Here is a 21989-nt window from a genome sequence, read left to right on the forward strand (position 1 = left end):
CTACTAATCCATCCATCCATCCATCCATCCATCCATCCATCCATCCATCCATCCATCCATCCATCCATCCATCCATCCATCCATCCATCCATCCATCCATCCGTCTGGGTATTTCGCATAAAAGTAGAGATGAGAATATCTGATATGAAAAATGCCTATCCCGCCCACCATGACCTTGTAAACACCACTCACTCCATGAGTCATTAATAACCATGCTATGCTGCTGTCCATCCATATACATTCATGCCTTTAGCCATACCTTCAAATCCTATGTAGACCAAAATTCCTACCTCTAAATACCAGGTACACACGTAAACTTCATCTCCCCGTGCTACCATAGAAGACTACATTCCAAACCTTGGCAAGTAAATTGGCGATTAATCCTGTAGTCGCCAAAACAATAAAGATATTAAAAACTTCCCACCAATGTTTTGGTCTAACTTCCGTCTCAATAAATTCTTCCACAGTCCCTTTTTCTGAAGTCACGTTGGCGGGAAATCGACCAGTAGTCATGTATTGCTCCATCAAAGCATCCTTCTCGTACCATCTCTCTCGTAACCATACTTCAAATTTTTCAGCATTATCCAGAGGTATATCGGCAATTTTGAATCGACGCCAAAAGAGATTTACAGATTTTGGTGGTCGCCCCTCGATATATGAAGAGGTCAAAGTAAAGTAATCCTGACCAAACTTTCCTCTCCTGAAAATTGTTAGAATGAATCGTCTATCATGAAGAAGTCATACTTACGGAACACCTTCGTAGGCCATTGTGCAATCATATACATAGTCCACGGTCTTCTTAAGTTCATTTAAACAGAAAAATGAACCGGTACTTCTTGGAAGAAGAGTATGCTCCATATCCTTAACGCCTATTTTTGCCGCCCATTTTGCACTCGCCTCCCTTCGATTATCACTTGCATTTGTACCCTCGGGGAATAATAGAAGCCACATAGGATCGAGTTCCGAAGCTCCCGGGCGTTTCTCTTGAAGTTGTTTGAATCGATGGGCCATTACTGGTCGATCTTTTTCCATCTTCCTGGACATAAAAATAAAATTGAAGAACTGCATTCCCCATCCTATAATTGGAACCCATTTTAAAGAGTCTTTTGCAATAATATAAATATAACCGTGTGTTTGAGGTTGATTGGTGTAAGCCACCCACCAGAGGTAGAGCCAATCTGTATAGAGCTATGAAACGTTTAGTACGATGAGCTTAACGCATTCCTAGCTTGTGCATACCTGATGATTCGCAATCATAATCAATCTTTCTGGGAAATCGCATTCTGCTCTTCCATCCGCAGTTTTTCGCAATTGTCCTGCCACTGAAGCATCACCACTTATTCTAACCACTGTTGGACTCCACCATTGGGTCATCGTCGTTATTAAAAGTCCAAATGATTGTTTCGTGAGAGCCATCCATGAATAATATATATCTCGATTTATCCAATATAAAGGTACGCCGATAAGTTGTGTAGCTTGGATCCTTGTGTCGGTTTAGCAAAGTCTCTCGAATCTCATCCAGCAAAACTTACGTAGAACAACAGGCCCAGAAATAAGTCGCGAAACTCAACAGTCTGCCAATTTGTGCGACCGACCCATGCCTAACCTCACCAGATGGATGATCTCCTTCTTCCAAAGCCTTTTCCTTCGTTCCTCCTCCAAAATCCGGTACAGGCGCCGGCATGGTTGGAGCCTTGTTCCTTTGCTTTAGGTTTTGGTCGGCCATGATTATTTGATGAATGGAAACACCAGATTTTTCCTTTGGATGTGTTGATGGAGAAGGAAGGTAAGCTCTGAGGTTTAAATATGCACAATGAGGCTCTCGTGCAAAAAGTATATGACTAGGCAGATTTGTCGTGTGCTCGGGAAGGCGGGAAGGCTAGAGGGTTGGAAGGCTATTTCGTACTACTGGCAGCTATGGTAGTTTGCTTTGGTGGGGTGGATTAGGTCCTGGTTGGATGTTGCCGGAAGGTTTTTTTTTAAGAAAGAAAGTATAAAAGTATATATGAAGATTGATTTGAAGTGAATATTAAATGATCTTATTGAAATCCTTCATTTTTGAGTATATTTGGGGATATATTATATATCAGAGATGATATATATTTGTGGTTGTCGAGCTGTGAGGGGAGGGATCAATATATGTATGTACCTAGTACGTACTACTCGTACCTCATGAAGTAAAATAGCATGTGAGTGATGTAAGCTATGGTAATAAAAGCTTTATGTACGTAAGCGGACATGATAGAATCGTATGCACAGACCATCTCTTGATTTTTGGAGAGGCTCGGAGGGAGTCTGGAGTGAAGCTTGTTTCGATAAGAAAGATACGGTCACGTGCGCGTATGGGTCGCTGGAGGTATGCTTTTGACTTTCTTCGAATCACCATCGTGAGAATTGTCATCCAAACCTCGAGGAAAATATATACTTACAGAATACTTACAAAACAACCAAAATTAATATGAAAATCTCCTTCCAATGAGAGTGACGAGATAGCCATCTATCTATCTATCTATTCATGAATCAAGCTCCATCACCGTCAAGTCGTTGTGCTCTTATTATTTATCAATTACTTGAAACAAAACCTAGAAACTTCATCGGCATCAACCCTTGGCCAAATCAATCGATATCCAACGAATTCTCGACCTCTCCACCAACAATGTCAATGGTACCCCTTTTGTGTTAGTCATCCTTTGCTCTACTTCAGAGACGGCTTTGTGTAAGATCATCTCGGCACTTGGGTCAGTCTGTACAACGAAATCACGAGAATCTCTCACCATTCTTCAAATTCAACATGTTTCCAAGGGTGTTGCCCAAATTTCGCTCCATACAAATTAGATCTTTTAGCAGCACAACACCAAGATCGGAAATCTTAAATACACAAAGTTTGCCGGATAGAATAGTTCCTCGATATCATCGTAAGTTCCCAAATGCGTCATTGTTCCTTGATACAAATATTCACATGAAAAATTTACAGGTTCACAAGAGAGTGATCTCCTTTCTCTACAATGGCCCTCACCACCTCGAAATCTTTTAATCATAAAGAAGGATCGTTCCCCGACCGTTGCTGAGGCTCTCCTTGAATATGTTAAGTTCGTAAAGCCCATCTCCATCTAGAAATTAATCTCTCGGCTGACTAGTTACCAGACATATACACTCCAACTACAGCAACACATCTCTCATCTTCGAGCAAAAGGTGGCCGAGAGTATACACAATTCTTTGGCATTTCCAATATACAGTACTGATTCTCCATCCCTCTTACCATCCAAAGTTGATATGGTAACAACACTCGGTGGAGATGGAACCATTTTACATGCATCTTCCCTTTTCAGCACAACTCGTCATGTTCCTCCAATTCTTTCCTTCAGCATGGGTACTCTAGGGTTCTTGGGAGAATGGAAGTTTGCTGAATACAAAAGAGCCTTTCGAGAGGTCTACATGTCGGGTGCTGCTGCTGGATCTCACCTCCTTCAAGACGAGATGCATCCTCACATCCAAACATCTACTTCAGATAGGATTGACGATATGTCTGGCTGGTCAAATATGAGAGGCAAGTCCATGGGCTCAACAAGGAGTTCGAAGGTACTTCTCAGAAATAGATTAAAGGTAGAGGTCTTTGACGCTAATGGAAAAAGTGCTCACGAGAGTGCAGAAGGCGATGTGCATGCCATGAATGAAGTTATTATTCATCGGGGGAAAGAAGCACATTTAGCCATTATTGAAGTTTTTGTCAATAATCAATTTTTGACTGAGGCTGTTGCAGATGGTATGATCATTTCCACACCAACGGGAAGTACGGCATATAGTTTGAGTTCTGGTGGCAGTATCATCCACCCTCTCGTCAGTAGCCTCCTTTTGACGCCGATCTGTCCAAGAAGTCTTTCATTTAGACCTCTTGTTGTACCTGCGAATACACCAATAAAACTTCGATTGAGCGACAAGAATAGAGGAAGAGAATTGGAAGTTAGTATTGATGGACAAAGACGAAGTATTGGAGTTGGCGTCGGCATGGAAGTAAGAGTTCAAGGCGAGGAAATGGTAAAAGGCAGCAGCGAGTGGGGTGGGGGCGTTCCTTGTGTTATGAGAGGGGCCAAAAGTGGCATGAAGGATGACGATGGGTGGGTTGGAGGCTTGAATGGGCTGCTGAAGTTCAATCATCCTTTTGGCGAAGAATAATGTCCGAGATCGATTGAATGGTGGCTATCAAATTTTCACTGGGGCTGGATACATTTACTCCTCATTCGTAAAATGATAATTCAAAGGTACGTTTCCGCAATCTATAATTCCCTTCCATCAGACCTGACACTATTCAGGGCATCTCGAGCCACGTTGTCCGTGGCATGGATCAGGAACAATATTTGAGCCATGTTTGGTTTCAAACAGCCTCAAAAAACCCGCTATTTTGTGAGTGGACATTTTGTGTCGGCCAAAATCTCGAGACTAAGTCCATTACAATTTCGAATTGAGATGAGACGTATGTAATGAGTTTTAGTAATCTCTCCTCCGATTCTTTCACCAAATACAAAAGTTTGTACATTACGAAACCAGTAATATATGAGTCACCACGGAACTTTAATAGATCTCATGGCTTTTCGATTCAATTCTCATCTTGGTACGATTCATGTATCGTTGCAAGAAGCTTTGAACAATCAGAAGACTCTCTACTTCAGGTATTATGGAATAACAGTCATTCAGCCGCCAATTTATTCGTTGGGAGTGTAGTGGAACATAACCACAGTGTTCGGTTGTGCCCCTCGGCACCTTCGGTTGACTCCCATTATTATTGCCGTGCTAGCAACGGCGATTGTGTAAGTGTATCGACGACTTCAAATCGTGACATATCTTCATCACATCTCCAATTCTGACTACGATTTCTTCGGTTTTCACCGAAGTCTAGTATGTCGTTACATATCTATATTCATAGTTATAGAACATATCTCGAGCGCCCAAGTCACTTTGGTAAATCAGTATTTTTGAATCTACCACGTTGCTGATGCATTTTGAACACCCAACGTCTTTGTGAAATCTGATATTTTAAGTGTACGGCACGTTAGAATTTCTCCTATTTGGGTAACGCATGCTATCCTATCAAGGCGAAAGACGATCAGATTTGGTTTCTACGTGATACATGACCAATTGATGAAACAGTGCAGATGATACGTCGATCTAATCATCATCATATTCCTTTACATATCTTTCACGCTATTTACAAATTTGTCATACCTAACGGAACATAGTGACGTTCAAGCTAGAACGTAATTTAGGCAAGGCTGGAACCAAACCTCATCGACTGGAGTAGTGTGAGTTTGTATGCCCAGAAGCCACCAATAAGGAAAACTTTCTGTGCAATTCTCATCATTCCAGTGTAGTATCACTTGTTCTATCTCGTATTTTGATCTCTTGGATATACTTCTACATGCTCAATACGATTACGTTGACGGCCCCAAATCGAAGATCTGAAAGATCATCGACGATGAGGTATTTACTTGTCCGGAAGGTGGAATTCCGGCCAAGAATTCACCTCTGGCTGAACTCGACAACATCGTGCAATATTGCTAGTTTTTTTCTCTTGGAGTATAGTTGAGGCAGTTGTGAAATGGTGAAGTGGTGGAGAAATAGGTATATAAAGAGAGGAAGGAGCGATCAAATATTCTTTCTTCATCGCAACAACATCATTCAATCTTCACTTGATATCTATCCCATTCGACAAGCAAGCAACAATCAAAAACTCAAATCACCCTTCAAATAAACCAAAAATTCCAATTCACCAACGTCCACAAATCGCTATGCATTTCACACAAGCTGCTTCTGCCATTTTGGCAACTCTTGCATTCTCCTCTACAGCCTTGGCTGGTGTCCTAGGGGCAACTGATTCGTTCTGCTCCAGGTCCGCAGGCTGTGTTTGGCAAAACCCAGCTTCTTGGCCAGGTGTTTTTGAGTGCAGCTGCAATCTTGCTTCACCAGATGGAAAATCTGTGTATGGATTCCTACTTTCCTCACTCACTTGAATTCAAATCCGCATCAAAACAATAAAATAAACTAACACATGCATCAGACTTCTTCTCCAAGGTTACACCGACTGGAACTACGAAGGATTCCTTTACAACGGTTACTCCACTGTCGGCGTCTGCAACAATATGCCAGATCTCTTCAACAAGAATACCGAATCAATGAACATTAATGTTGACAACACACCCGCTTGTTGGCTCTACACCCAAAAGGATGTAAGATTCCCCTTACATTTCAATACCCATTGACGACATCTCTTCTGAAATCAAAAAACAACTACTAACCAAGAGACAATAGTGCGTCGGTGACTACGCCGTCATCGATTCCAAGGGTATCGCAGAAATGCAAGGCTACTACGACAAAGGAGTCCAAAGTTGGATTTGCGATCCTTTGACTTCTTAAATTCTCTTCTCGCTTTTTTTCCACCCAGCGATTGCGATTATATACACGATACGGTTTAGAGACGAATAGAAGTTTGCTAGAGCTTGATGGATGGGCATCGACTGGTATTTGAGCGATCGAGAGCCGGCGATAATGTGTTGGAATGATTGGAGTTTGATGGATGGGAATGGGAATGGGAGGATTTCTTTTTTATTTTTTTTATCGGACTTTATGTTTTTGGAGCGATGAGTGGGATGGATTGAGTTTTCTTTGGTTTGGAAGAATGGTGTGTGGTTTTGGAGATGATTTTAGGAGGGAACTTTCGAATACTTTTTCTTGGGGGAATCCAACATTCTCGCCTTTTATTTTAATTCTTTTAACTTTCATTTTTTATCGCTAGGTATTGGTAGTTGGTTGGTGTTAGGTAGCGAGTTATAATATTCATTGAAGTTACTTCATCTCTTTAGCTGCCGTGATTTGTCATTTGTTCCTTGGTACTTTTACTGCAATCTCGCTCTAATGTATCTAATTCCTTCCGACTAATCATCCAAGCAGTTACAAATCCGTTCCATAACCTACAGCAAACTTACTCACCAACAACCCACCTCAAACAGTATACCTAAACTCCGGATGCCTATGCCCCAACATCTCCGTATTCCCCTCCAACAACCTCCCATCCCTCTCCCCCCGCTCCCGCTTCCCATTCTCCCACTTACAATACCCCATCGTGATACTCGTCACCACCAAGCACAAACCCAACATACCGAGATTGATGGCGTGGCCGGTGATATAGCGCGGGGCGTCGGCGGCGATGTAGGTAAATGTTGCGATGAAGGCGGCGATGTTGGCGAGGCCGATTTGGAGACCGGAGGCCGAGGCCCGTACGTAGTGGGGGGAGGTGTTGTTTGCTAGCCAGCCTTGGGGGGAGGAGGGGGGGTTAGTTTGGAGTTGTGGTCTTAAAGTTCTTTTTCCTTTTTTGTTTGGGGGAAATAGAGAAGATGGGGGTTGAAAGGAAAAGAAAAAGAAGAAGGAAGAAGGAAGAAGTACACACCCATAACAACAGGTGGACAAGCAAAACTTCCCGCGGCAACCAGAAATGTACCTCCATATTGGACGTGAGGTCTCGAGGTTGCGATGAGCATCACATAACCGATGATGGCGATGCTGGCACAGATGAGCATCAAGAGACCGCGACGCTTGAAGTGATCTGAGAGAGAAGTGACGAGGATTACGCTGAGGAAGGCGGTCATGTTTGGGGGGACGGTTAGGAGGTTTGCTAGAGGGGGTCAGGGGTTAGTTCACTTGAGAGTGTTGTTTGGAGTGAAGGTGAAATGAAGGGGGTAAATTACCATTTACCCTCGTATACCCCAGCGCAGTGATAATAGTCGGTAAGAAGAGCGAGAACGAATAGATGGGCGTGATGACGGCAAAAAAATTCAAAGAGAGTAACCACGTGTTCCAATTGAACACGGCGAGCTTCACCCAGTGCCAGTCAAATTTCTCATTATCTATATTGGCCACGGGCGACGCGCCGCGGTAATCGAGCTTCATGCGATGGATTGCGAGGTAGCGTTGTTCTTCCGTGAGGAATTTTGAATGTGAAGGGGTATGGGGCAGGAAGAAAAGCGTCACAATGCCAAAGAGAAGCGTGATTCCGCCTTCGACGAAAAATATGAATGGCCATCCGTTATACCTCTTTGTTTTTATTTCCGAGAGGCCCGTAGCGAGGAGACCTCCAAAGGCACCGGATAGAGGCGCAGCGCAGTAGAAGAGGCCAATCCGTCGCATGAGTTGGTGACGTCGGTAAAACATAGCGAGATAGATGATTATTCCGCCTAGAAGACCGCCTTCCATGAGACCGAGGAAAAATCGCGCGACGAGCAAGGACTTCCAGGTGGTAACAAAGCCGATGCAGAGACTTATGAGGCCCCAGCCTATGATTAGGGCGGGGAGGTAGTAGCCTGCGCCTATGCGCTTGACGAGCCAGTTTGAGGGGACTGGATTACGGTTAGAGTGTTGTTTGAGTGATTAAGTGATGATTGGGAGATTGACATACTATCCACGCATATGTATGGCACGTAGAAGATAGCCAGCGCGATGTTAAATTTGGTTCCTGTCAGAATATCCAAATCGGCAGCTAATCCATCGATTTTCGCATTGCCAATGTTGGAGCGATCGATGAAAGCCAAGAGCCATAGGCCAAATAGCCAAGGAACGATGTGACGATCGAATTTCTTGGTAATGAGTTGATCGAGGTCTTTTGAGATTTGAATTTCTTCACCTGGGGGAGTGGTGCTTGGGGTTTCGAGTTCGGCGATTGCTGGTTTTTCATCTCGGAGTTCTGAATTTGGGGAAGGAGAAATATCTTCTGGGGTTTCTGTACTTGTTGTCATGGTTTGATTAGGTATCAGGAGATTGTCAGATCACAGATGGGATTTGAAGAACAATTTGCAAAAATTATCGAAATACAGAAATTTCTTCGGGGGGATAATCTAGATTTGCTTTGTACATGTGGATTGTTGCACAGCAGATGCATGATCAGCTACAACGTACGTTACGAATTCGGTGGCACCAAGTGTGTATGTACCGATCAACGGTGCGAGTCCACATCTGGAGGATCCGGCATTTCAAAGGCGGGGAAGGAAGGTGATGCGAGGGTTAACCGGGGGGCCATGTAAAAATGAAGCTGCAAGAGTTGGGGTCGGCCAATGAGGATTCGAGGTGGGAGATGCAGGATAAGGAATATGTAACATACCTATTTGAGTAGTTATCCGTGCATGCTTTGATTAGACAATGATGGCTACGAGTACGTGTGATGAGATAGAATTCGAGACCTGTCTACAGAGCTTCAAATCTATTGAATGGTTGGAGCGAGGGGACACATCCTCTCTCCTAGCGATGAATGAGTATTAATCATGTGATATTATTCTGATGAAGTGATTGGATGGAATTAAAACCTAATAGCCAATCCGAATCATGAATAATCTGCTCTACATTCTGCTATTCTTCAAAAGACTCGCGAATTTGAACATGCATTGGAACGATAGATATGCTTTTTGGTCCTAGCTTGTTTCGGTAACCCTTCACTCTATATAATTTAAGTAATTCATCCTATCATGTTGTATTAGTCCAGACTTAGCTAGGTATGATTATACCGAGGAAGAAAGTGCCATCTCTACCGAGTTTTGAAATGCCTAAATCGCACTACTGCCAATAGATTACTATCAAAGGAGCTAATCTAAACGATGCAAGATGTTCAGATAAGTGACACGTAAGGAATTCTGGATGATCACGTTTTGGTCGTACCAAAATGGTACACTACCATCTGTCATTCTACTATTGAGAGTTTTTTTTCGGCATCCTCCAATGCCACAAACTTCCATGAGGCCTTTTGATATCTCCCTGACAGACCATACAAAAGATAAGTACTGAAGTGAAGTATTTGCAAAAGTCTGGGAGTTTTAAGTGATGAAACCTTCATGCATTCTTGGGGTATGCAACGACAACCTCTGTGTTTTCGTCGAAGAATCTCCTTGCAGATTTCCGCAAGACTTGCAATGATCTGAACAGACACGGATCCTCGAACATCTATTCTCCTTTTCGATTGTTTTCCTGACAGCATACTTCATATATTCAAAACACCATAAACTCTCCGTCCAACCAAATTCAATCTCGAGATTGTCGAAGCTTCTACCTCTGCCCAAGCAGCTATCTCTATCCTTCCCAGACCAGTCTTGAGCTAGATCATCATAATTACCATGCATTCTGCAAAATTTTGATCAAAAATCCTGTCCTTTTCCTTGTCAGAGGTATGCTCAGTGTGATGGAAACACCTGAACATAGTTAGTTACCCGCAAGCTATACAATCAAGAGAGATCCTCCGAAGGGTTAAAAAACGATCCCTATTTGGAAGCTAAGATACCGTAGAAGCTTTCGAAATTCTCGCAACTAATTTTATGCTTCTCCCAGTCGGATAATCTCCAATACCCATTGCATAGGTATGCAAAGTCGACATCGATATTACCATAGTGACGGGCGATTTTACGTTGGAATGTAGTGTCTTTGTCTGGCGAGCCTCTACCCTCGATTTGAATCCATTTCCCTTGTATACTTTCTCTTACCAGTCTCGAAGGAGCCTCGGCGTATGATTAAGGCATGAGATACAATGGGCTCAAGTAATTCCATTCTTTCTCCGAAGAAGTGTTTTCCCTTTCCACTGCCGTTGCGCTTTGAAAATCGAGGACCTCTCGTATCTTGTCTTCCAGTGCCTATAATACAATTAACGTTCGATGATTAAAATATGAAGCTGGAGAACTATCTTACTGCAAGCTCTGACGTCACTTCTGCGCATCTGGTAGCAACAAACTCCTCCTCGTCTGCTATGAATCTCTGTTCGTCGAAAGATCCCCTCCTGACATTCTGCAATATCTTCCGATACTGTGTAGAGATATTGAGATACCTTTTTTGGCAACAGTCTTATTGATACACTGCGGCGTATAATTGGCCAAAACGATTTCAGTAGATATCGATTCATTCTTGACTTGCAGAAATCGCGACGTTCAACTGACCTTTTAACGACTTTTTGGCAACTATGAGTTTTCTTTGGATCGACTTTTCGAGACGCGCTTCACCAAGATCGATGAGCACTAGCTTCAATTTCATCAGTTCTGCGATGAGGGCTTTGAACTCGATTCTCGCTTCATCTTGGTCGCTTTCGGTTTCTGCAATGGGACGCCTGGATGGCCTCCCAAATTGTTGATAGTTGACGAGTCTTGAATCTTGAGACGAGAATTTTGATTTCGTGTCCAGAAGAATCAATAGTGCAACAAAAAAGGAATGGGATTTATAATGTTGTTGACCACGAGATTGAGAGTGTAGATAAGATCTAGTGTATCGCGTACAAGACCAGAAATAAGACTTAGAAGAAGTACACTTCAGATCTGAGGACAACTTGGTGGATCATAGAAGTTAAAAGACTGGATTCATTCCGTAATACCTCGTATTAGAAGGAACCATGACGAAGGTGCTTTGCATCTCCAGACGGGATTGAATAGATGGAATTTCATTTACCATCCAAGAGCTATTAGCTTTGTCTGCCTGGCTACCGAGAATCATCTTGTATGACAAGTATCACTTCTCTGTCAGCTTTGGTTGATTATGTAGGTGGCGTTCTTCTATTTCCCAGTTGATTTTCAAGGTCGAATTAAGAATTTAGTGATGGATAGGTCAAAAAACAAAAACGAATCCAAATGCTGCTCTTTCTATAGTACATTAGTGCTAAAATTCTCTTCTGCTTGTACTGATAGTAATTAGAATCACTGTATCTAAGACTGTGATATGAAAGGGTTCTTGAAGTAGCATTTAAAGAGCGGTTTAGTCGAAGGGTTTCACTTTAACTATGGTCTATATGAGTAACTTATTCTACTTAATGAAAAATAAAGTGATCTATTCTATGCACGAACTAATACATCTTCTTCGCGTGTTATCGCATGCTTTGGTCTAAAATCTCAACACTCTTGCCTTCCCAATACATCTAGTGTCTGAGGATTCGGATCAGTCTCTAAACTAAACTTTGCGAATTTTCCCTTCTCTCTCAAGGTCTTCCCGTACTTCATAAAAATATAAGGGCTAATGAGCCATAAAGTTGCAACTCCAGCTAGTATCGAGCCGGCAACATTCGAACCCAAGCCATTATACATTCGGTCAGCAAACAAAGGGAATATGCCAGAGAGAAGGGCTCGAAGGGTTGAGTATGCAGCGAAGGCGGAAGATGCGTAGACAGTGTATGTCTGTATGTGTCAGTCAAGACTGAAAAGAAAAATAAGAGTAGGCAACTTACATCAGCTAGGTAATTTCCAAGTGCATACTCAATTTCATTCGCTGCAAATCCAGCACCTGCTAACCCTATCATCGGTACCACCCAGTCAATGCCATGAACTAAGGGTGGAGTTGTCCAAGCCATAAGCCAAAGGCCAGCTGCCAATGCTGGTGCTCCGGTAGCAAAGCCGATTATTTTATCTTCTGGTTCTAGTTCTTTCGTTTCTGCACGCTTCTTGAGATGAAAAAACTCTACCAACCTGACCGGAATACCAAAAATCATTCCTATAGCATATGCAAGGAATGCTAACGAGTATGAAGTCTGGCTAAATCCATATGGTTTGAAGACGATATCCAAAGACTCGGTGAAAAGAAACAGTAGAGAAAATGCTATGGCAGATAGGGTTGCCATTGTGAGGATGATGGGCTCCTGAAAGAATATTTTGGCTGGCTGAATGATGGCACTCTGACAAAAGGTATGAAAATCAGGGACATGATCATCTGCTGTTTGTGTGCGGAGTTTCAGTGTTCCTGCACATGATTGTATAGCGATAAGATGATCCCCAAGGAGTTTACTTGGGCGAGTTTCGGAGATGCCTATGAGAAGGACAAAAAGTATGCAGACGGAAACAATAGAGCCAATGTGATACAACCATCGCCTTTATTTAGTCTTGAGTTAGCTTTGGGGGTCATTATCGACAAATTACAGGTGCATAATTTAGGATCAACTCACCAACCAAGTACGCTAGTGACATAGGTTCCATATATCGGCCTATTCTATTAGTCAGTCGAGATTTCTCAAAACTGCCCCCCCCCAGCCGTTCCTTATTCAAAGAGAGACTCGAGGTTTTTGTCCGAGTTCACTTACCCTAGAGCAGCACCTAGTCCCGCAGATAGTACCCATGCATAGATTGCATGGCCTTGGGTTGCAGGTTCCCACATATCTTCTAGACTGCCCACATTGATTGTTGAAGGAATCGATATCGTCGCACCCATGATAAAGCGGCCAATGTATACTCCTGCGATAGAAGGTACAAGTCCCGTAATCATGCAACTAAGCGGTAGCAAAAGAGCTGCAAATATGAGTATCGGTTTTCTTCCGAAAGCTTCTGAATATGGTGGAAAGATAATGCTTCCTAGAGCTCCACCGATTCCGTACCTATGCAAACAGATGAGAAAGACCATTGTGAAAACCAACAATCGGTGTGTACACTTACATGAGAGAAAAGGCAATGAGTGACTGGTTCTGTGAAATACCATATTCTGTTGCTGCTTGCGTTGCTGCAACTAACTTTGAAATTGTTAGTATACACTGTGAAAAAAAGGATTTTGGGAAACAAACACCCCCGGATTCTAGCAAAGCACTTTAATGGAACGAGTTAATTTTACAGTATTTCCAATTGACAATGGGGAATGACATACCCAAATGTATCAAGCAAGAAAATGCAAGCTGTATTCACCAGTTTGCGTTTCAAAGGCCAATTTCGAGGATGATTTTGATTTTTTGGAAGCCAATCGATGATATTATCGTCTGATAATTGGAGACCCAATTCATCGAGTCTTTGTAATATGTTTGAAATTGAATCCACTCCTGTAGGCAATGATGCCTCACTGAGGTCTGAAGTAGCCAAGGACTCTGTCGGCTTTTCAATATCTATCATGATGAATTTCTTTATCAAACAAATTTCTCAAGATATGCCAAGTCGCCAAAGAACGTGTAATCATGATGGTAGCTGTTGGACGTCTTGGAAGTCTTGGTAGATATGGTGTATACAGCACTGACCGGACAGAGAAGGATGTATTGACGGGATAACACTAGTAAGACAACGCCATTTAAGGAGAATCTAGTGCTGTCGATCATCACATCTAGCGTACACCGCCACTCTCCTGTATCGTGCAAATGATACTTGAGCAGGAGAGCTCACCTTCGAGGAAGAGATGAAGACTTCTTGAGCACTGTTCTGACATTGTCATGAACACCATCCATTTGACACGTGTGTCGATTTCATACCGATATGCCGGCTCTTCTTGAACGGTGTTCTCCAACAAAAGTGGCCTAAGATTGACGAAAGCTCCATAATGACACAGACAAAACGAACAGTTTCAACTGCTTGGACATCTTTACTGACTCCAGACACCTACAAAAACGGGCTAAATTGCCGCGCTAAAGCACGGCATTGTTAATGCCGGATCTGCTCACTAGAACGGACTCACTGCATCATAAGATTCGGTCTTTGTAAATGACTAATTTATCGAGTACCGACTGGTTTGATGTGTAAATAGGTATATGAAATCTTAGCAAATGGGCGAACGAGTTCCATATCAATTTTGTAATGTGATCCATATGAAACAAAACAAAAGAAGTATGGCCTGAACTTTACCAAGATTACGGATGCATAGAATACTGCGAGTCATACAATGTCTCGTCCTCCTATTCAAGGGATCTGAAATACTACGCCACTTCAGCACGAACTACATGCCACAATACCGGTAGCTATCCATACTCAATAATCACCAGTGAGAAACAAATTATGGAAAGGTTCCTCGAAGCTTTTCGGTGATAGAGTGGTTTCCTGGGATGGAAATGTACTTTATTTGTTGGAATATTGGGAACTGCTGAAACTCACAAAGGTGTTCAATACAAGAAGCAGAAATCACAGCAAGGTTCCCTTCCCAAAGCACCCAGGAAGACTTTGCGATTCGACTCATATCAAGGCTAACAACTGATAAATCATCGACGTCGATCTGTGCAATGAATTTAGGTATACACCTGAATGTCGTGCAAAGGAAACAGATGTTGACGAAACAAGATTGGCGATACTAGAGACGCCATGAGTCCAAGTATAGATACCATATATGAGGCATTTTGTCCATGGCTTCATATGAAACTCCGGCAATCCATTTGCCTCTCTCCCGAAAGAGGCATGGACGTCTGGGTGTGAATGTAATCAGGAGTATATGTAGAAAGCTCAATCTTGATTCCATACGACATTTCTTGCGAACCATCACACGTTTTGCGATGAAGAAATTTTCGGATGGCGTAATGAATGGACGGCGACTTGCTAAGAGGACCTCGCGATGTGGAGGTGGAGGTGGAGTTGGGGTGGACCGTGGAGGCAATCTTCGTCTCACCGCTTCCATGATATATACGGGCAGAATATTACCAAAGGTGGGGATCGAGGGGGTGGCCATGTCGGCCTTTTGCTATTAAACAACCGACTCTACCTGACCTGACCTGAGTACTTCTGCAATCTTTCTTCTCTTCTCATCTTGTCATCCCTCCTTTCCTGGCTGACAATACAAAGATACTATCCGACCTCCAATGTCAGCTTACCATTCATCTCAGCCAAAGAACGAAGACGTTCAGATATTAGAGTGCATTCACTCATTTGCTACCTCTTAAATCCGTTTCTGTCATTCTCTTGGCTGCCCCAGTTACCTGAAAGTGGCCAGGGTATAAAATGTCTCCATTCAAACATTTGCATCTCATTTGATGACGAGGATCAGCAAATACTTCTTTTGTAAGTGGAAAACCAGGTATATAGATGAAATCGAAGCCATATTCAATTGTTCGCCGTCGATATGCTGCAATCATGCAGATGCCAAGAATGGGTTATCGCTCGCTACAAGTATTACGAGTATATGATGATGGTTCTTTCTTTCGTGCTATGATAAGTCTATCATTGCTTTTCTGTCATCGTGTTTGTTTGCGCATGATTGAATATCTGATTGATATATTATCGCAATCTATTGATTACAGTCTTTCAACCATGTCCGCCTTCTCACGCTCCAGCACTGGCATATCCGTAGTCCAGCACTTCTCCTCACTCATAAACGGCAAAACAATCGTCATAACAGGTCCTTCAGCCAATAGTATCGGCGCCGAGACCGCCATCTCACTTGCTCATGCCTCTCCTTCTATCATCCTTCTAGCTGGACGTTCAGAGGCCAAGATTTCTCCTGTTATCAAAGAAATTCATACTCTCAATCCTTCCATCACGACCCATTTTGTACCCCTCGATCTCGCTTCTCAGAAATCAATAAGAAAAGCCGCTTCTTTGATCAATAGCCTGGTTGAAAAAATCGATATCCTGATTAACAATGCAGGTGTAATGGCAGTACCAGCTTATCAAACGACTGAAGATGGAATTGAATTACAATTCGGTTGTAATCATATCGGTCATTTTCTACTTACCAATCTAGTTTTGGAGAAACTTTTGACGGCAGGGAGAGGAGGGCAAGCGAGGATTGTGAATGTCAGTAGTACTGGGTATGAGCTCGGGGGTGTCCAATTCGATGATTGGAATTTCAACGTATGGATGTTGCCCAAATCCAACTGTCCATGTATTAATCACGAGTAGGAAGGAAAAGACTACGATCCTTGGCAAGCATATGCACAATCTAAAACGGCGAATGTTTTGTTCTCTAGTACTTTGGCCTCCAGACTAAAGGATAGAAATATACAATCTTTTGCCCTTCAGCCCGGATGTGAGTTTTTTGAAATCCTCTTCAAAAGGGCCAGCAAATGTTAACGAAAGTCCCAGACGTCCCAACAAGCAATCTCCAAGCTCATGTCACTTCAGAAATGTGGAGCAATGTATTGCAACAAATTTCCGAATCTTCGGGCGGTATATACCCCCCATTCACCAGCCACACGCATTGCATATCAAACTGACACCCCTCCAGGCCAAGAATTCGAACCTCCAAAAACACTCCAAGAAGGATGTTCTACCACCTTAGTCGCGGCTCTAGATCCATCCATTTCAGGTATCTTCTCGTCTCCTCTCGTCTCCTCTCCACTTCCCCACACGACCTCACAACATAACCCTAACCACTAACTCCTCTCTAGACTCATCCGGCGGATTCCTCCAAGACTGCATAATCAGACCCGTACCTCAAGATCACGCAGTAGGCGTAGGCAACCAAGTTCGCTTATGGGATTTGAGCGAGAGGTTGGTGGGACAGCAATTTGACATTTTCATCTGAGAGAAGGTATCATGATTCTTATTCAAGGGGCACTTATCAATATGTATTATTACTGGTTAGGTAGTTCTAGCAGCCCATAGCGGAAGCAAATCCCATCTTGTACTTGTAGCAGGCATCTGGAATAAAATTATTAGGCAGTTTAAAATGAACTATTCAATGTAGAGAATGACTAGGACGATCATTTCACAACTGTATTCCCTATCAAAATCAAAATCCAAATCCAAATCCAAATCCAAATCCAAATCCAGATCCAAATCGCCTTGAATCTCAAGCCCCACCCCAGCGCCTTCAACTGCCGCATAACAACAAAAATCATCTCCTAACCATAACACCATATAGTCACTCAACCCTCATCACTCAACCCTCATCACTCAACCCCTGATCACTCATCACTCAAGCCTCTCAAACCAATAATTCTTAATCTCCCATCTCCCATCTCCTATCTCCCATCTCCTATCTCCTATCTCCTATCTCCTATCTCCTATCTTCATCACTCAATAAAAAGGAGGCAAGGAAAGATAAACAGAAAGAACAAAAGAAGCGAGATCCCATCCATCCATACTGCCCAGATCATGCATGCGTACGCAGACTCGACAAGTGAAGTTTCGTCCGCAGCTTCTTCACCCAAAATCCAATCACATGGCAAACATCACTCATACCACATCACATTACAGCATAGAAGAGCAAGTCACAATCAAGCACCGTGCGAAATAAACTCGTCCATTAAGCTCTGATCTCGAGACTGCAATTAAGCGCTCAAAATTAAATTCCTAAACTGGACCGCCATTTCAATCTCCCCCCCAAAATCACCTGCCTCCATTCCCCGTCAAGCATCTCATAATTTCTCCTCCCAGAATGATGCGTCCAGTCATCTCTCGCTCTAGCTCATATCGCTTCGCCAAGGGTATATTAAAAATAGTTATGTGTAAAAGTTCAAAAGGTGAATAAAACCAATTTTATATTGATTTGAGTGAAGATTTTTCTCCCATCCGTCAATGTCGATACGATTTGAGGGTATGAATGTTGAATAATATGTCGTAATCGTTGTACTTAAAAAGCAAAGTCTCCAGTAAAGTAAGTGGAGTAGTTGTTGAATATAAAAAGGATGTATGTGCAGAAGTAAAGCTTGTGGAGAGGCAGAGATACCGAGCGCACGAGGATTAGCACAGGCTCAAGGTCATCGTCCGTTATCCCACAAAAAGTATCAAAAACGCCATGCTCCCGTACTCGCTGATGCGAGGGGGCATATCCCATTTCCCATTTCGGTTTCCCATCAGATCGTCAATTCGCGTGTTGAAAAATAAATAATTCGATCAATGCTCGCCGGCAATAGGTTCACGCTAATTCCCGCCATATGCAACCATCCCAAAACTCCATGCTGAAATTTATACAGAACCAAGTCGTAAAAGTGCTTCAATGGCTTCTCGTTCTTGAGAATCTGCAGAAGCCATGTTCAAAGCTGTGAAACCGCTAGGGGTGTGAGTTCGTGCTGGTGCTGGAAGGGAATGTCCAACAACAGAACGCAGCCCTCCCCTATATAGATGAGAATTGAAAACTTGTGGAAGTGGCCCAGAAGTGAAGGGTCCAGATGCTGAATAAGAAGCTGCTCGCAATGCTGCGGCTCCAACAGCCGCCCAGTCCTCTTCATCTGTTACATCATTTGGGTCGTCCTCCATCATTACGTCGTCTCCAACCTCAGATGAGGAAGAGCCCGACTCATCGCCATCCAAAGACATTTTGTCGGCCTCATCAGGCATCGAGACATCATCTCCGTGAGAGAAAAATGCCGAATCCCCCGCCCAACTTGACCCTGGTTCATTTAGACGTGTTCGCGTAAATGACCACCCTTGGTTGTTGACGATTGGCATCCCAATCGGATAGGTATCTGGTAGACTCGGCGGTGGTGAATTTCCAAAAGCTCGACCCATTCTTGCCGGATGTCCCTTTAGTCTCGCGTCCCATCGGCCCCAACCCACTTTCTCGAACAACACATTTCCTTTTACACCGCCAGCCTCACCGCCATTGCCACGTCCCTCCAAAGCGCCCACAACAAGTCTTCTAGCTTTCGCGGGAGGAATTCCAGAAAAGCCGGGGACTGAAGTAGTGAGATAACCCATGATGTGCCGGATAGCAAGGGGGCCATGATCCAACAGAATTTCAGGAAGGTGGTGTTTAGCCAATAAACTAGGGGTAATGGCACCAGTGGTATCCAATCCTGGCGATCCGATATCCGACGTTCCTTCATTTCCACTTCCGTCGTGTAAGTCTAGGTCGGATTCAACATGCTCCAAGTTGAGTTGGGGCAGTGGCGAACGAGTACCAAAAGATTTGGTAACATGCGGAGGTAGGTTGGGAGAAATAGAGTTCGGAGGAGTAGGAAGAGGGTGGCCATTGGCCACAGGCACACTTCGAGCCGCTACAGCAGTTAAGCTGTCTCGACCGAAGGATGTTGGGATCTTGCGAGCAGATGAAGCTATTGAAGCCATTTTCGTTGTTGGATCAGTTGATTTCTTTCTCTACAAGTGCGCGACACAAGATTAGTATTTATCTTCTCGAAAAGACGTGTTGGGTTGGCATGCGGGTGACTCAGAAGAATCTCACACCAACACCTTGATGGGCTGACTCACTTCGATTTGCGATAGAAAGGATGCAAGCGAATTGAATGATTTGGTAATTTAATTCGAAGCAACTGTTGATCGTGTATTGAAGAAGCAAACGGAACGGAGGGGAACCTTATCGTCGAAACGGAAGAAGTTGTTGAGAAGATGTAAGAGTGAGTCAGGTAATGGTGGGCGTCGACAGATAAGTGAGCTATATGGATCGGGTCCGGAAATGGAAGCAAGCAAGTGGGAGTGGGAGTGGGAGTGAAGTTTATAGAGGAAGAGCGAACCAACTCGATTGCGATTAGACAGACTGCGAGGTAAATTTGAGATAAAAGTAGAATGGAGGAGGCGACATGTATTTGAAGAAAGTAGAAGAGATTAATAAAGTTTATATGGGAAGATTGAATTAATGTATATTTTTATTTTTGAGTTGTTTCTTATTATTTCGAGCTTTGGTCTTTGTCTGACTGACTGACTGTCTGTCCGTCTGTCTGTCTCTCTCTCTCCCTTGAAGTTGGTTGTTGCACCTTGTTGCGCACCTTTCTGGTGTTTACAAAGGACTGGGGACCTGGTAATTACTACCCAGTGGGTGTAGGTGTAGGTACATGAGGATGATCCAGTGGAATAGACCGGATCGATTTAAACAGGGTATACCCATTTTAGGCTTAGCGTGCTCACACTAGTACATTAGCATCACGCTAGTATCCCAAATGCAAGACCAAGAACTTCCAAATCTAGGCGTGGCAGTAACTAGGGAGACCCCTGTGTGCTAAGAATTCACGAGTTATGCAATCTTTTTATGTATCCAATCATAAATCGATATATGAAGTATGCAAGTCCTCGTGATTTATGATTTGTTGATATCCATCATCTGGTATTAACTTCTTCCATGAATGTCTCGAAAATCCCCAAGACGTCGGTCTGGTCTGCGCCTTCTCTGCCGTGTACATCATACTCGTTGCATTCATAGCACAGTCACTGGTACAGTCACTGGTACAGTCACTGGTACAGTCACTGGTACGTACTAGGTATTAGATATTTGAGAAAGTTCACTGGTGGTAGGTGGTAGTTATCAAAGAAATGACGCTCCGCTGGCTCTCCGAGGGCCACTGCCGTGGAGGCAGACTAGACTAGATAACTAACACAAAAGTTTGATATCGAGCGCAGCGAGCTATGGGGGTTTGGGGGCTTGTCCCCATGGAAAGGCAAGCAATCAATGCCTCCTCTCAGCACTTTGTCATTTTGCCTCTGACTATACGAGTGTCAGAACGCAGTAGGATATTACTAACATCGAAAACCGGATTTATATTGATTTGTGTTTATATTGAATTCCCTCAAAATAACCTGCTCAAGTCATACCAAGCGTAAGTAGGTAGGTATGTATGTAATACTAAGGTCATACCAGTATCTTCTCATGCATACATTTGGGCTCACCTGAGCAAGTAGGAACACCTTGGAGAATAATTGACGACTTCGTACATATCTCATCTACCTCATCTCATCCATATGAGCTGGTAACTACTAGGTAGGATTTTCTGCCAACATTATCCTGACTGTACTTTCGCTTCTACTCTTTGCTGAGTCTTCGTGTGGCGCATTAAGAAACCAGGTGTCTAGCCAGCCGCACATGCTGATAAAAGAAACTTACCTCACATTATCAACATCATACAGCCTTTACAGTAATACTAATAATAATAACATTTGGTAATAACTCACTGTACAGATCAAAGGATTCCTTAATTTACAACTTTCCATATCAATGTGTGGTATCAAAAACTAGGTTATCTGGTATCTAAACCCTAGCTGTCATGTCCATTGCCCTCGTCTAAAGCCCTATTGCCCCCCTCTCCAAGTGATCGACGGACTTTAACAAGTGTCCGTCCGTACATACCACGCATTCATTCTTCCACGCACACACTAGAATATTTGAATCAATCCATTCCAACCCTAACTTTCCTAGTCGATAAGGGAAACGGCAGCTTATTGCCTCGGATAAAATGCCCCAAAAGATCGACTTTTAAGGGACCATCCGACCATTCCATACCAAGAGTAAGGACTGCTGCGTATGCCTTGGTTAGTATCTTGTAAAAGCACAACCTAGAGAGAAGAACCATTCACGTTTCTTTCAAATTCATCTTCATTGGATTCTGCATCAACGCCAGTACCTGATCAGCGGACATTCTCGAACCATTAGT

At 43.2% G+C, this 21989-nt stretch overlaps 8 protein-coding genes across 8 annotated transcripts; 3 read left to right on the plus strand and 5 right to left on the minus strand.

The window, feature by feature from the left end:
- Nucleotides 1-318: 318 nt before the first annotated feature.
- On the minus strand, nt 319-1726 carry EAE98_011542 (uncharacterized protein; the record flags this gene model as incomplete). Its single annotated transcript, XM_038959164.1, has 4 exons — nt 319-700; nt 749-1188; nt 1240-1483; nt 1533-1726. The coding sequence occupies 4 exons, from the start codon at nt 1724-1726 to the stop codon at nt 319-321; spliced, it is 1260 nt and encodes a 419-aa protein (XP_038804518.1).
- Nucleotides 1727-2791: 1065 nt separating this feature from the next.
- On the plus strand, nt 2792-4174 carry EAE98_011543 (uncharacterized protein; the record flags this gene model as incomplete). The annotated part of the gene is made up of 3 exons (XM_038959165.1): nt 2792-2915; nt 2975-3089; nt 3145-4174. The coding sequence occupies 3 exons, from the start codon at nt 2792-2794 to the stop codon at nt 4172-4174; spliced, it is 1269 nt and encodes a 422-aa protein (XP_038804519.1).
- A 1610-nt stretch (nt 4175-5784) lies between these two features.
- EAE98_011544 (uncharacterized protein) lies at nt 5785-6409 on the plus strand (the record flags this gene model as incomplete). The annotated part of the gene is made up of 3 exons (XM_038959166.1): nt 5785-5975; nt 6054-6222; nt 6305-6409. 3 exons carry the CDS (start codon nt 5785-5787, stop codon nt 6407-6409), a joined length of 465 nt encoding a protein of 154 aa, XP_038804520.1.
- A 405-nt stretch (nt 6410-6814) lies between these two features.
- On the minus strand, nt 6815-9031 carry EAE98_011545 (uncharacterized protein). The gene is made up of 4 exons (XM_038959167.1): nt 8445-9031; nt 7738-8385; nt 7440-7664; nt 6815-7305 (listed from the first exon to the last, which is right to left on the minus strand). Exons 1-4 carry the CDS (start codon nt 8779-8781, stop codon nt 6995-6997), a joined length of 1521 nt encoding a protein of 506 aa, XP_038804521.1. The 5' UTR covers nt 8782-9031; the 3' UTR covers nt 6815-6994.
- Nucleotides 9032-10465: 1434 nt separating this feature from the next.
- EAE98_011546 (uncharacterized protein) lies at nt 10466-11503 on the minus strand (the record flags this gene model as incomplete). Its single annotated transcript, XM_038959168.1, has 4 exons — nt 10466-10656; nt 10712-10825; nt 10957-11159; nt 11385-11503. 4 exons carry the CDS (start codon nt 11501-11503, stop codon nt 10466-10468), a joined length of 627 nt encoding a protein of 208 aa, XP_038804522.1.
- A 308-nt stretch (nt 11504-11811) lies between these two features.
- Nucleotides 11812-15278, minus strand: EAE98_011547 (uncharacterized protein). Its single transcript, XM_038959169.1, has 7 exons — nt 13628-15278; nt 13548-13569; nt 13423-13496; nt 13074-13364; nt 12939-12977; nt 12228-12864; nt 11812-12177 (listed from the first exon to the last, which is right to left on the minus strand). The coding sequence occupies exons 1-7, from the start codon at nt 13864-13866 to the stop codon at nt 11896-11898; spliced, it is 1584 nt and encodes a 527-aa protein (XP_038804523.1). The 5' UTR covers nt 13867-15278; the 3' UTR covers nt 11812-11895.
- A 697-nt stretch (nt 15279-15975) lies between these two features.
- Nucleotides 15976-17191, plus strand: EAE98_011548 (uncharacterized protein; the record flags this gene model as incomplete). Its single annotated transcript, XM_038959170.1, has 5 exons — nt 15976-16518; nt 16567-16693; nt 16750-16833; nt 16892-16972; nt 17055-17191. 5 exons carry the CDS (start codon nt 15976-15978, stop codon nt 17189-17191), a joined length of 972 nt encoding a protein of 323 aa, XP_038804524.1.
- A 1385-nt stretch (nt 17192-18576) lies between these two features.
- Nucleotides 18577-19677, minus strand: EAE98_011549 (uncharacterized protein; the record flags this gene model as incomplete). The annotated part of the gene is made up of 1 exon (XM_038959171.1): nt 18577-19677. The coding sequence occupies one exon, from the start codon at nt 19675-19677 to the stop codon at nt 18577-18579; it is 1101 nt and encodes a 366-aa protein (XP_038804525.1).
- Nucleotides 19678-21989: the final 2312 nt, after the last annotated feature.

This window comes from Botrytis deweyae (genome assembly GCF_014898535.1).
Source record: "Botrytis deweyae strain B1 chromosome Unknown BDEW_049, whole genome shotgun sequence".
In the NCBI taxonomy this organism is placed as follows: domain Eukaryota; kingdom Fungi; phylum Ascomycota; class Leotiomycetes; order Helotiales; family Sclerotiniaceae; genus Botrytis; species Botrytis deweyae.